The sequence below is a fragment of the Sturnira hondurensis genome, unplaced genomic scaffold (assembly GCF_014824575.4).
Source record: "Sturnira hondurensis isolate 20B ecotype Veracruz unplaced genomic scaffold, ASM1482457v3 Scaffold0004322, whole genome shotgun sequence".
In the NCBI taxonomy this organism is placed as follows: Eukaryota; Metazoa; Chordata; class Mammalia; order Chiroptera; family Phyllostomidae; genus Sturnira; species Sturnira hondurensis.
Window position 1 is genome coordinate 2,380,573 of NW_028076953.1, and position 15,436 is coordinate 2,396,008.

Here is a 15,436-nt window from a genome sequence, read left to right on the forward strand (position 1 = left end):
CATTTGTCATCTCTGAATAAATGATCCCCAGACTGCCAAGGGCGATGCAGATATTCGACATTAAGCTGGGAATCCTAGTGTAGCTGATCCAGACATGGGCCAATGAGACAGGCCAAGAAGCCGTTCATAAATCTTTACCTTCGTGAAATACTGGCATGACCTAGGTCCCAGAACTTAAACCATCCACAATGCACTTTGCTGAGATTCCACGCCACCTCCTCACAGGGTCAGGGAGTGATGCCCTCATGTGGCTAGAGTTGAGTTCTGAAGCCCTGTCCGTGGGACAGTCACTAGTGGCTCCAGGATGGAGATCAGGGTTGCAGATGACATCACAGTCATGCCCTAAATCAGGCAGCGTGTGACTGTCCCCAGTGAGTTCTCCAGTTATACTTCTGTAAAATATGGGGCACCTGGATTAGATCTGTCCCTCAAGAGGTCACCCAATTACCTCCCTTGCACTATCTGTGACTCAGGGATAATGGCACAGGCTCCAAGCAAAGGGAAAATGGACCCAAAACACCTGGGAGTTCAATCACTTTGAGAATACTATGCTATTTTTAAGGCGGCAGCCACGGTGGCTAACTTCTAGCCACGGGTAGAGCAACTGCTGACACTGTGTCTGAAGCTTCCAGTGGTGTCTAGGATTCTGTGGTTACGCACAGTCAGATGTGATCGGGACCACCTCCCACATCTAGGTCTCGGGGACAAGCATTAACCGAAGTGTTTCCTCTGCAAATGGAGAACCCTGTGCCCGACAACAGTGAACAGTTAAGACCCACTATCCCTGGCTACACCTACTTGCTGTTCTTCAAAGCATAACTTTATTCAATCCCAGGATCGAAATCTGGGATGTGTGACGTAGAAGGAGAAAGTAGGGGAAATCTAGTCCAAACTACTCATTCCCATCATTTAAAAAAAATCATTATTACTACAACTAACACATGTTGAGCACTTAGGATGTGCCTATTCTAAGCACTTTACGTGGATTATAGACACCATTCACTAGGTGTGTGACCATGTACAAGTTGACTTAACCTTTCTTTCTGTCAGTTTCCTCATCATCAAATGAGGATAACAAGAATACCTATTTCATTGGCTTCTTCTGAAGATTAAATAACATAAGTAACGTGCTTAGAAGAGTGCTAGCACATGGCACATGCTGTTTGTTAAATACACACATACATGTATACACATCCCCACCTCGGGTCACAGAGTTTTCTGACGGAGCCAGGTTGACAGGCCCCAGTTCATTCCTCGCTGTTGTGGGACCATAACCTTCTGGTCCACACTGCTAGGAAAGCATATATATGAACCGTGTTTTCAAGGGCTAGAGCAGCATTGGCTCCAAACAGAAGCTCTGAATATCATGCCGCACCTTGCACCCTCCTGAAACTGTAGACTCCCCAGAACCAGCTCCCTGTGATCAACACAGAAAGGCTACTGATCAAATGGGCATAACCCCTATGGGCTTTTGCCAAAGATGCCAGATGGATAAGCCCCTGACTTCCAGGTACACCCTGGGTCCCAGCATCCCAGCATCCCAGCTGTGCCACTCACCACCCAAACAGGACAAAGCAGGAGCAGAACAAGGAGGACTACCAGTGACATGAAAAGCCCAAATGTGCAACAAATATCGCAGGCCATCAGGGCATAGGATGTTAGGGAGAAGAGCAAACGCAGATCTTGGGATACAAATTGTAACCTGAACAGAGAAATAAAAAATGCTAACGGGGCTTCCTTCCTCCCCTGCAGAAATCTGCTTCCAAGCCCAGGAGTTAGGTGATGGGGGACTGGCTAGAGCGCCAGGGCTGGGCTGCCTCAAACAAACGCAGTGCCTCTGTGCCCAGGCAGGAGCTGGGCCATCCTGCAGTCCCTTCCAGAGATGGGGAATGTGGGCCACCTTTGGGGAACCCTTCACTACAGCCTTACGGTTTGCAGCTTATGAGAGAACCATGGCACAGCCGCCAGCGCTCAAATCAGCTTCACCATCATCTCCTAAGAGACAGATATTTTTCCTCCCTCTCATGATGCAAAAAAGTATTCTGCAACCTCCCTTAACAAAACACTTGCTTTCTCTTCCAAATAGCTCTCTGGAGGTCTCCCACCCCGTTAATCAAGAGCGTCAGAGATGTAACATTTGATATAATCGCCCAATCTATGAAAAGGGCAGATTCATTAGATTACCAGAGTAGCCTTAGACAGTAAAACCCTAAAGGATGTCATGGGATTCTAAACGAAGAAACACCAATCTTCCCCCCTCAGTCAAACGGAGTTTGTTTGACCTCAATTTGCTGAATGAAAGCACAGCCTTCACAGGGCTGGGGCCCATGCCTGCACACAGACATGACACACAGCAAGTCCCGCAGAGCCAGGAAAAGTCTACGCCTGCCGGGGCCCTCAGGACAGGATGTCTTGATCAGGAAGAATATACCCACAAGCCTCCAGAGGCCTGGGGCTGCTCACTGGACGCTCTGGCCACATTCACCAGCCTTAACCCGGGAGTCAGGATAAATCCCACGAAGTCTTTCAAAAGGTCTTTCTGAACCAGGATTACCAGCTGAAACTGGACTCTGTCCAAGGCTCTAATTGCCACAGTGACATTTACGGAGAGCTCTCACCACAAAAGGACCAGAAACTCCTTCCTAGGAAATATGGTAGTTGACTGACCCCAGCTCATGAGAGGCTCAAGTCCCTTATAATTAGGACTCTTATAGACAAGCCACAAAACCAACAGATAAGCAACCTCTGGAACAAAACTGCACAGTACACAACCACTTGGAATATCCCACGGGGCACAGTGAGTCATTCCACAAGAGACATTTTAAAAAAGGAAAAAAGAGAAACTAATCTTGAAATATTTAATTATTTAATCTGCTTTTAAAAGAAAACTTAGCTGGGGACAGACCTCACTGGAGAATCCAAAGTGGTTCTGGATTCCCAAGAGAATCCAGACCCTAGAAGACACGGCGACACCTGCAGTCGAGCAAAAAGGCTGCGTTTTTATTTCTGCAGCCCTGACCCATCTGCTGCCGCGTCAGCCTCACAGAGGAAGCTGCCTTAATTGTACTTGGAATACAAGGACTCTCATTTCCTCCAATTTTCAGGACCCAACAATGGTATTTGTTACCATGAAGTGCAATTGCTCTGTGACAATGAACCGAAAGCTCCATGAGGGCAGGCAACCCCCCCACGTCTCTCTGGATCCCGCGCTTGGCGCAGTTCCCAGCATCCTTCAGGCACTAAACATTGAGTGTCAGGTGAACTAACAAGTAGACACACGGACCAGCACACCAAGTATGCCAATGTCATTTTTTTCTAAATGTGGAAAGAACTACCAAACAAGGGCAGGGCAGAAAATTAGAAAAGAAAAAAAAATCATTTCCAGATTTTAAAAAACGCAATGCAGTAGAGAATACAGAAATTTTTTTACAGTTCCCTCCTGCACAAGCAAACTTGAATGTCTGAGTTATTCATAGGGCACTTCTGGACACCCCAACCCTCAATTACACATCTCCTGGACTCGCGAAAAGAATGACTGGACATGCGCTGTGGTACAGCCTGTGCCTGTCCCTTCCTAGAGCACAGCTAAGCACACATCTGGGGCTATTTAACAACTGATTGGAAACTTTGCCTTCTGATTTCCAGTTAAATACTGGGCACAGGAAAACAAACAGCACTTGTTTTTCACTGAGCCTTGTCAGCCATCCAAACTGCAGTGTGGACGAGAGAACTGCCTGTGGTTTGGTGGCAGAGGCCCAAAATACTTGGACCTTTCCCCCGCAACTTTAAGTAAAAAGAATAAACCAGATTTTGGCAACTTCAGCCTCTTCACCCATCCCTCCCCTATTCTCAGAAACACAAAACTAGGTTTTAAATATTAAGCATGTNGCACAGGAAAACAAACAGCACTTGTTTTTCACTGAGCCTTGTCAGTCATCCAAACTGCAGTGCGGACGAGAGAACTGCCTGTGGTTTGGTGGCAGAGGCCCAAAATACTTGGACCTTTCCCCCGCAACTTTAAGTAAAAAGAATAAACCAGATTTTGGCAACTTCAGCCTCTTCACCCATCCCTCCCCTATTCTCAGAAACACAAAACTAGGTTTTAAATATTAAGCATGTTCCTGGTATTAATTTACATTTTTCATTAGGATTAAATTTTGGGTTGTTTGTAATCCTAAGCCAATAGCATAGAGTTTGGTTTCTCTCATATATTTCAACTGCCATGCCCTGATATTTACTTGGATTTCCTGAAGAGGCAATGTTCAGATTACCATTTTCTGTTTCTAATTAAATCGGGATGCAATATCTAACAGTTGTATTATCACAAAATCAGAGTTTGAAAGCTGAGAGGTAGTTTGGAGACTGGCTGGTACTACTACCTCCTCACTTTAGAGATGAGAAAACTAAGGCCCTAGTAGTTACATGATTCTGTCCAGTGACGTATAACTAGTTCCTGGCAGAACCAACACCAGTCCCCGGGCCTCCTGATACCCAAGCCGGGGTGTTAACTAGAGACAAAAATGGGAGTTACTTCTGAGTAGAGATGCCAGATGAACTATGGGACACCTAATTGCATTTGAATTTCAGATAAACAATGAGTCATTTTTCAGTAGAAGTGTGCCCCAAATATCACATGGGCATCCTAAAAAAAACTATTTGTAGATTATCTGAAATTCAAATGAACTGGTCACCCTTTATCTTTGTTAAATCTGGACTCCCTGCCTTGAAGACTAACACCCCTTCCTCTCCATTACTCCAAACAAACACAAACACACACACATTCATTTCTTTCTGGTTTTAATGACAAATGGCTGGAAAAAATAAACCACAGCACAGTAATTCCAAGAGTAAATGAGGTTGGAAGAAGTTGCTGCTTATGTCTTGAGACTTTCCTAATCTGAGACACCTTCTTTCCTTATGAGTAATTAGAGCATCCAGCCCTGACACTGGCCGGCTGGCCAAGAGCTCTGGACTAGACATGCTGTTATTAGAAGCCAGGCACCAGGGTCTCATCTTGACAATTTCTGCTTGTCTCGGGACTCCAAGTCTGTAGACCATAAAGGAGAATGTGTTCTTGTTTGGAACACAAAATAAGGGGGATTTTTCCCCCTCAAAAAAAAATCAAATAGATACATAGAATAAAGTAAAAAGATTTTAGAATATAGTTCATCGATCTTAATACCAACCCTTTTAAAAACTGTGCTGCAGCAAGGTTTTTTCTAACAGCTTTATTGGGATATAATCCACCCTTATAATTATATCATATAAATTACATAAATATAACATAATTACAATTCACCCTTTAATTTACTTTATTGAAATATCATAATATTCACCCTAAAAAGCTGTACAGTGGTGTTTAGTATATGAACAATGTAGTAATGTTCACAACTGCACTAACTAACTACTATCTGGTACCAGAACATTTTTTTTCCAACCCCAAAAGAAAGTCTATGCCATTAATAGTCATTCCCAATTCTCTCCTCCCACCAGCCTTTGGCAACTGCTCATTTACTTTCTGTCTCTATGGATTCGACCATTTGGGACACTTCATGTAAATGGAATCACACACTACACGGCCTTTTGTATCTGGCTTCTTTCATTTATAACGTTTTCAAGGTTCATCCATACTGTGCTATGTATCACTACTTCATTCTTTTAATGGCCAAGTAATATTCCATTGTATGAATATACCACTTTTTAAAAACCCCTCAATCAGTTGACAGACATTTGGGGCTATTTGTACTTTTTTAATTATTATGAATAACGTTGCTGTGGACATCTGCAGACAAGTTTTGCTGTGGACATATGTTGTGCCCAATTGTTTTCCAAAGCTGCATTTTACATACCCACCAGCAATGTGTGTGGGTTCCAATTTCCTCACAGCCTCAACAAAACTTGCTATTGTCTGCCTTTTTTATCACAGCCATCCCAGTGGGTGTGAAGTGGCATCTCATTGCGGTTTTAAATTTGCATTTTTCTGGTGACTAATGATACTGAGCCTCTTTTTATGCACGTTTTGGCCATCTGTACTTTCTCTTTGGAGAAGTGTCTATTCAAATTGCAGCATATTTTTAAAGACAACCTAGTACTGTGGCTCTTCTCCATCTGTTTTTGGCAAACGCAAGTTGAAAGTTCAGACATCTATTGCCCAGGTGAGGTGTCCTACTTTTCCTTCAAAGTGGAAATTATTACATAAATAAAAACAACCTGAGGTGATTCTCCTAACAGAGTTTTACTTATAATTTCAGCATGAGGGACTGAAAGGGTAGGATTCCTTTTATTTCTGATTGCACTGAGGAACAACTCTAACCTACCCCATATCTTCTGGGCCATCCATACACCCCAAAAAAGAACAACTACAAAGCAGTGACAAATTGTGTGTGTGTGACTATTTGACACTCAGGCTGGAACAGCCTCATGTCATGTCTTCCCACTTCCCAGGTTTCCAGAACAACTGGATAGGGGACTGCACCTGCAGAGGACACTCAGTACCGCTGTCCCCTGCCTGGCACGCCCTTCCTGCCTGCACTGTAGAATCATGAGAAGGACTGGAATAATCTGACAGGAAAAAAGACCCCTTTATTAGACAGTATTAAAGTATAGTAAAGCCTCACAGAATGTCATTGACAGGTTCTTGAAAACAGTGACTCTAAGCAAAACAACATATAATGAAACCGATTTTACCACAGGCTAATTGATATAAACAAGAGTTAAGTTCCTGTGGCAGTATAAACATCACCAAACTTCTAAATAAAGATGCAAAAACATTTGTATATTAACCACTGAAATAAATGTGAGCAATAATACATTTAAGGAAGATTAACAAAAAAACAGTAAGAAAATTCTTTTCCTACGTACTTACTCCTCATCAGAGTTGAAGGTAGCCAGCGCCTATCTCAGCAGCTCACAGTGTAAGGTGGGGGGCCTCCCTGGAGAGGCTGCCCTTCCTTCCCAGGCCCCCCGTGCCCACACTCACTCTGACTGGGACCATGTAGACACTCCAGTGAAACCAGCACACACAGCTCTGGGACGTGGGAGGAAACCTGAGTCCCAGGAGAAAACCCACAGACCTGGGGAGAATGCGCAAACTCCACACAGACAGTGGCCCTGGCTGGGAATCCACTTTTTCCCCCTCTTCTTAACAGTAATAACAAAATGATGTTGAACAAAACAACGCTGTTTGAGGACCTGCTATGTAATGTTTTTAGTCACCCTCGTGGGTGGCTGCAACATTCTGAGTAACATCAGTCCCTACTAACTAATTGTGAAAGGTTTCCTCTTCATGTTTGGGAGTTATAACAACGCAAACATTCAACTTCAATTAAAAAATCACCTTGATGGATGAGTAGCTGCCAATATTTGAACTTTTCTTACCACCCTACTTAAAAAAAAAAAAACTGGTAAAGTACTGTAACTCTACCTAGAAAGTAAAGCAGCTTCAAGACAGTCATGCAAATTCTTAGCATATCAGGGAGGACGCAAGGACACCTCCATCTTAAACTGAGCGTCAAGAGACCCATCATCTCTCCTTAGATCCTCTAAGGACTCTAACTGTGGAGAAGGCAGTGATGAAAACAACTAAGTTTTAGTTTCCAAAGATTCCATGAGCTTTCTGAAATGTTCAGATGAAGCGCTTAATGCAAAATAATTCCGTTATCTCTTAACTCAACTACTATGAATAGGTCAACAGAACACACCACCGATTCCCTCTCCAGGAGCAACCCTGCCACTGCAATGGCTGCTGAGGGGACCAGCAGACCCCAACACTCCCTGCGGGCTGTGAAGGCCTTGCCCGCTCACCTCAGCACTCTCTCCGTCAGGGAGAGCTGCCCCGCTTGTGGCAGATCTCACATCACTTGTCATCTCCGGCCGATCTGAGAACCAGAATGTACAACAGATGTTCCATCTCTTCTGGGACAGGAGGAAATGTATGAATGGGAGAAAACCATCTCCCCCAAAGGAAAGCCTGCCGGACCACAAGGCAGAGTTCAGATGTCCCAGAATTTAAATCCACTGGCTTTTTCCAATGCTAACTTTCCCTCATCGGTAATTCTAGGTTCATCCCTTGGTCTGCAATCTCCTTTACAGGGGATTAACTCCAAACAGGGTTGATGTTAATTTGTTTACGGAAACTGTCTCCTTTTCTTTTTTCCATTGTTAGTGTGTCTTAAACGGATGGCCAAGAGGCAGTTCTTCCTAGATCTTAAACAAAATGAAAGCAGATAAATAATAGCTAGGAACACAACACCTTCCTTCCAAACCCCGAGAGTGACAGGTGAAAGAAGAAATACAGAAAGAGACCAGTGCAGCTGCGATGTATGTGGCCCACACTTCTCCTCTGCACCCACAGCCAGAGAAACGGGAACCCCTCTCAATCTGGGGCTAGCCCAGCTACACGCGCCAGTTAAAAATGTAAATTCAGCACCCTTCCCAAGTGCTCTTTACCACGACTATCAACAAATACCAACAAATGGCAGGTAAGGTCAGTGAAGTTATTGGTGCCAGGCGCTGTACTAATCATTTTATATGCAGTCTCATTTAATCAAGATAGTAACCCCATGACATAGGGACTGTTATTATTTCTATATTACAACTGAGGAAAGTCAGGCTTAGAAAAGTTAAATAATTTGCTTCAGGTTACTGCTTGGGTTCAAACCAGGGTAGGCAAAGTCTTCATTTACAACCTCTTCATAGGCTGCCCTGTGTGGTAGTCCCTGGCTTCATGTAGCTGTGGAGCCCCTGAAACGTGGCTTGTGCACCTAGAAACTGTATTTCTGACTTTAGCTACTTTACATTTAAACAGCCATACACAGCTAGTGCCTACTGTTGTGGATAGCACAGATCTGCTTTATAAGGGCTACATGTGACCTTACGGTCATGGTCAGTAGTCGTACCATCACAAATACCTACATGTACAGAAGACTGACAGTGAACATGAGCATGAAGGGAGCCAATTTACCGTGAAGAGTGTGTAGAGTTAGTCCTGTCTCAGTCCCGGGACTCTCGGAGTCCCAGCTCTGCCAGTAATGAGCTGACAGATTTAGGTCACTGCTTAATTAGCCTCTGTAGGTCTTCGTTTCTCATGTGTAAATGCATCTGTAAAATGGGGTGAGTGCCCACATCACACAGAGCTATTGTGAGAATTAAACAAGCATCCGAGAGCCTACTGTAATAACAAGTGCCAAACAAATGTGCTAGGGATACGAATAACAACAACTCGGACTCCTGGCCTTTTAAATTTAGAAGTAACGAGTTTAATTCTCAAAAAGGCTACCATTTAAATTAACAGTAACTCCTACCTAGTAACTATACTTTTAGTTATTTTATTTTGAAATTAAGTCACATTTACAAAGTTGCAAATATAGTACAAAGAATTCTTACTTACCCTTTAACTACATTTTCCAGTTTTCAACCTGTTGCCATATTTGCTTTTTCGTCTTATCTGCACATCGTATGTTTTTCTAAATTATTTGGCCCTTTCTCCCTTAATACTCAAGTGTATTAGGTCTCCTAAGAAGCATAATCTCTTAGGTAACAATAATGCAATTATGAAATTTAAGAAATACAACACTGATGCAACACTTTAATCTGTAAGCCCAATTTCCATTTTGCCTATTATCCTGACAATGTCTTTTACAGCAATGGCCTCCTCCCTACCTGACAGGATCCAGTTCAGGATCACATGGTCTTTTGAGTCTCCTTTGATCTGGAATGGCTTCCCAGCCTCTCTCTGTCTTTCATGACTAACTTTTTTGAAGAGCACAGGCCAGCTGTTTCTTAGAATGGCACTCAGTTTGGTTTTCTCCAACGTTTCCTCATGATCAGGTTCAAACTACATAAGTGATGCTGTGTTTGCTCTCAGGTTATCACATGTAGAGGCACACAGAACCCATCTATACCATGTTGATGTTCATTTTGATGCCCTGGTTAATGTATTACTGGGTATCTGCACTACCTTTAATTATTGCTTTTTCATGTGTTATCAATAAGTGACTAGAGACTATGCAAATATATTGTTCCTCAAATTCCCTCCACCTCCACTAGGTGTAGCACGCATTGATGACACTCTTGCACAATCAACTTTGACAAGAAACTACAGATCTGGATTAAGAGTAATTAGTTGGGGAAAATTTATCCATCATGCAAGAGAAGCATTATTAACTGAGGCCACTTCTTATTCTGAATGCTTGTGGGCAAGAGAGATCTAAAAGCCCAAGGCTCTGCACTTGACGACGTTAGCATGTAGCTTTAGCAACAGATAATGTGAGCTCCACTGTGAAGTGCAATGTTGCTCATCATTAGACATGATATCATACCCCAAAAATCCATCCAAACAACCCATCAATTTCTCCACAACTAGCAAACTTGAATGTTCTGGCAAACTCAAAAGGACATGATTTACAAATAGTAGGTAATATTTGGATCTTTCCACAAGTGCTAGGTTCCAGCCTTTTTATAAAATACAAATGTTTTCATTTTGGAGCTCACTGTGTCACTTTCTCAACAAACAGATCCTCGTATCAGAAAAGAGGCCCAGCCCGTTATATACAAACAGAAGGGGTTTTCGCATTATTTAGCTTGTGGTCAGAGACCACACACCTAGTGGCTATTGACAATGTTTACATTGCTCGTGCTGCCACCAGGCAGTGGGGGGAGGGTGTCCCAGCTGAGACCAAAGCGCAGGCCACACAGAGGATGACCGCAGGTCCCACAGTAACATGCAAACCAGACTGGACGCTGCATCCACAGAAGAAGGCATGAGTGGTGTTTGCTGTCTGTGAATGCTTATCTGTGCCATCCAAACCTCATTAAGAGCACACTCCAAATTTAACACACTGTGGAACTCTGGTATTATTACAGTGAAAATGCCTTGCAAAGTTGTAGTGTCTCTGTATCTCTGTGCTGAAGATCACTGTGGGAGGGTTTCAAACACTTACCAAAAAAAGTCGGGAGACACCAATTGCAAGCCGCTCTGTCTTCAGATGCCAGATAAGGGGCTTTGGGGAGTTGAGCAGGAACACAACAGGCTTGTGGTGAATGTGGACTGAGGAGATGGGATTGAGGTGCAGAGTGACCTAGAAAGCACAGTACAGAGAAATCTTAGAAATGGCTTTCCACTGAAATCACTTAGCATAGCATCTGGAATACTTTTTCAAAGCTCAGCATTAAGACAAACAAGCTATAAACTAGTATAGACTCAAAGATAAGATATATTAGGTTAAATCAGATGAGATTGCCAATATTTGAGCATTTTTCACTACAAAAATGGCTATGTCGTACGGTTTAACCCACACTAATTTCAGCTGAAACATGAGTCAGCTCCCAGTAATAGTGGAACACAAGTAAACAGAACACACTGTTTCTGAAGTTGGCAAAGGCAGAAAAAAAGTCACCTTCCTTTAGGGCTGCCTCATCCTTTAAGTCAAACGACTAAACTGAAAACTGGAGTCCAGAACCCCCCAGGGCAGGTCACCCCTCTGGATGCCAGAGAATGACTTTCTTTTCTTCCAGGTAAGCTCCAACCTCCATAAAGTTAAGTGAATCTGCCAAGGAAAGTGTCGAAAGCTCAGGCAAAGGGGTTGCCAGTGCTTTCATCATCCCAGCTATTAGCTTGAAGGGGGTTTCCAAAGAAAGAAGCACAAAGAATGCAGAGAATAGAGCCTGGTGGTATAGAGCCCCAGTCCAACGGCGGGGGGGGGGGGGGGAGGAAAAAGAAAAAGCAGGTTAGAAAACCAGGATCTGGACATGAAAACTATGGCCACGTTGACAGCTGATCAAGACTACTGTAGGCTGCCAATGTCCTTGTTAGCATCATCAGAAAGCACCTGTGAGCAGAGCTGGACGTGCTGGGTTCAACAGCATCCTCCTGGAGCACAAGGCCAGTCAACACAGACACGGGAAAGCAAAAGGGTCGATGCAGAAATCCTGAAGAGATACTTTCACATAAGCATGTCTCACACTGGTTTTCTGTGCCGGGTGCTGAGGTAAGACTCAAGGATCACGTGTTTAAACAAACTGAATTCACCAAAGAGTAGCATAAAGTGATAAGGGAGGGAAAACACACAAAAAGGACGTCAGCTGAAAAGACAAACTGAGTGACACGCTGGGAATAATAGCACATCTCAGCCATAACCCTGTGAGGATTAAATGGCCTATCAGGGCTCTCCAACCTTTTGGCGTCTCTGGGCCACACTGGAAGAAGAAGAGTTGTCTTGGGCCACACATTAAATACATTGTGACATGTAATCACAAAAAAATCTCATAAGGGTTTAAGTAAATTTACAATTTTGTGTTGGTCCCCATTCACAGACACCTTGGGCCGAGATGTGGCCCTTGGCCCGTGGGTTGGACACCCCTGGAAGACCCGTGCCTGGAATCTATATAATCATCAGTGACAGAGCATTCAAAGCTTGACACTTCACACCTCCCCAGGGACTGCTGGCCCGCTGTGATCCTGCTGTATCTTTACCTGTTATCATTGGAGTGGCTGACCAGTGTCACTTATCACAGCCCACTCTCAGGTGATTGCTAATACGGCACTAAACTTCACTTCTTTCAATACCCACGCCTTCACACATGGTAGCCACTCAGTAAATGCCAACTGAATGTTTAATTTTCTAATTTTCAATGCCACAAAACTATTTTATCCTATTAATAATATGCACTTAGTATATAATACCATGCCATTCATTAACTGTTGAATGTGTGTCTTAAATCTCTGAAATAGACTATAAATACTCTGCAGACAAAGATATGTCTCATGTTTAATACTGTGATTAGTGCATAGCAGATACCGTATTTTGCCATGTATAATGTGCTCCCGAGTATAATGGACACCCATGCTTTTGGCCAAAGCTTTCAGGAAAAAAATCTTTTCATTTTATTTTTTTAATTCAACTATTTATTTCTTTATATTTAGAAACAAACCCAGTTATTTGTATCTTAGGGTATTATTTTGCATACATATATTGTTATTGCTTTCTAGAGTTATGCTTTTAACTTGTAAGCATAAATAAAAGAATTAAAAACATTTATATAGATACAAAATTAGTACTACCCACATGTAATGAGCACCCTTCTTTTTCCACAGAAAATTTGGGCAAAAAAGTGTGCATTATACCCAGCAAAATACAGTAATTTTTGAAATGACTGATTTATCACAGCAAATTCATAAATGTGTGTTGTTACCTAAAAGTTTTTTTAAAAGGTTAAATATGTTAATAGGTTCTAAGGGATTTAGCAAGCTAGTTTACAGAAAAGTTAAAGACAAACAAACAAAAAGAAACCCATGAGCAATACTCAAACTATCAAGATTTCTGAAAGAGAGCGAGGAACATTTATATATCTGGCATAAGGAAAAGTACTAAAAGCAGAGCACTAATGAAGTGTGTCAAGTGCAGCCACAGCAAAATAAAATGTTCCTGAGTTGTACAGACTCTACCTCACAGCATTATGGAGATGCTATCTGCGTCTAGAAATAAAGAGACTGCCCGCCACTGTAAACAGAGCAGGGCATTCACTGTAGCGTTGTCAAACAAAGATGCACACTACAGAGAGCACACACTAGGCAGAGTGAAGAAAGGAGAGATGAAATCACTCCCTCAGAGCACCTGAAAAAAGACACTTTGTCACTAACAGCATGTCAGTAAAAAGTTTTCAGATGTATTCATTCCAAAACTGCTTATTGAGCATCATAATGGCACAGAGAACAGCAATATATATCCACAGAGGGTACGTCAACTCTTTTCTGATGACTTTCTTTGCAGCCCTCAAGTATACAATTCTTCTTGCTGTACATAGATTAAAATAGCAATAAATATATATCTCAAGTGAACAAGAATTTTTTAAAAACTTAGGAAATGAAAAGTATGTATGAGACAGATATTGGTGCTTGGGTGCAAAGTTTTCCAGATGGTCGAACGTGTCCAGGCCTGGCTCGCACGGTGAAGGAAAGGGCCCTCGGAGTCACGGCTCCCCGAGCTTTCCTGGAAACGGCTCCCGCCTTCAATATGTGGCAATGTCTGGCCAAGACGAATCCTCGACTCTGGCACACGGGGCCTAGGCAAAGCCCCAAAAACTATTTGGCAAAGAACGAGTTGCACTATGATTGGGAAATTAAAAGAAAAATATTCAATACTTTTTAAGAAGAGATCATTTGGCAGGAACAGAAAGTCCCCCAAGCACCTGCTCATCTGGTCCCTCAGCAGCCTTCCTCTTCCGTCCTTCCTCCACTTGAGTAACTGTTCCTGAAGGGAAGATAGAGTACAACCAAAAACCACCAACGAAAGAGTAAAGATGTAAAAGCTCCTGGAAATGTGGGTAGAACATACCTGAAATATCTCTTAAAGAATTCCTGCTAAGGTACCTAATTTCTCGAAGGAAAAAAAAGAGAGAGAGAGACAGAAAAAGAACATCCACTTAAGAACCAATTATGTAGCTCAGGATAGATTGTAGTTACAAAGATAAGAGCATACTGCTAAAGATTTTCCTGGGTAGATTACTGTCTGGTGATCATTGTTTAAAGACCAGAGCCCAAGCAAACAGAAGCAAAGAAATAGCACATACAGAAATGATACAAATGCTATCCAATAATTTCCAGCTTGGAAAGCTACACACTAGTTTAAAGAGGTGACTCTCAATCCTGTGTTGAAATGACATAAAAATAAAGGTCATTTCTTATCCATGAGCTTCATAAGTAATAGAGAACTGAATCGATGGGCCATGTGACTATGACAGCTCACTAGGCTAAAGGGGCTAAATGCTAACTGAGGGGATAATGACTAGTCTCTAAGTTAGTAGATTCTTTGTTCATCTTTGGGAGTCATGGAGCATTTGAGAATTTTTTGAGTTTATTTTTTACTATATTTTATTGATTTTGCTATTACAATGTCCCAATTTTCCCCTCTTTCCTCCATCCACCCAACACCCCCCACTCTCTCAGGCAATTCCCACACAATTGTTAATGTCCACGGGTCATGCATGTAAGTTCTTTGGTTGCTCCATTTCCTATATTGTACTTCACATCCCCATGGCTGTTCTGTAACTACCTGGTGTACTTCTTAGTCCTCCTACTTCTTCACCCATCCCCCCACACCACCCTCCCATCCCATCTGGTGACCATCAAAACTCTCTCAGTATCCATGATTCTGTATTTGCTCTTCTTATTTGCTTTCTTTGTTTTTCAGATTCAATTGTTGATAGATATGTATTTATTGCCATTTTATTGTTCATAGTTTTTATCTTTTTCTTAAATAAGTCCTATTAACATTTCATATAAAAATGGTTTGGCAAAGATGAACTCCTTTAGTTTTTTTCTTGTTTGGGAAGCTCTTTATCTGCCCTTTGATTCTAAGTGATATCTTTGGTAGGTACAGCAATGTTGGCTATAGGTCCCTGCTTTTCATGACTTTGAATATTTCTTGCCAGTCCCCTC

The 15,436-nt window shown here is 42.4% G+C and overlaps 1 protein-coding gene across 2 annotated transcripts in view; it reads right to left on the bottom strand.

The window, feature by feature from the left end:
• TGFBR3 (transforming growth factor beta receptor 3) overlaps nucleotides 1–15,436 on the bottom strand; it is a 195,278-nt gene that overhangs the window by 62,110 nt on the left and 117,732 nt on the right. For both annotated transcript variants that reach the window (XM_037045478.1, XM_037045477.1), the window contains exon 4: nucleotides 10,941–11,078. In XM_037045478.1, coding sequence (XP_036901373.1) covers nucleotides 10,941–11,078 — 138 coding nt within the window. The remainder of the gene's footprint in view (nucleotides 1–10,940; nucleotides 11,079–15,436) is intronic.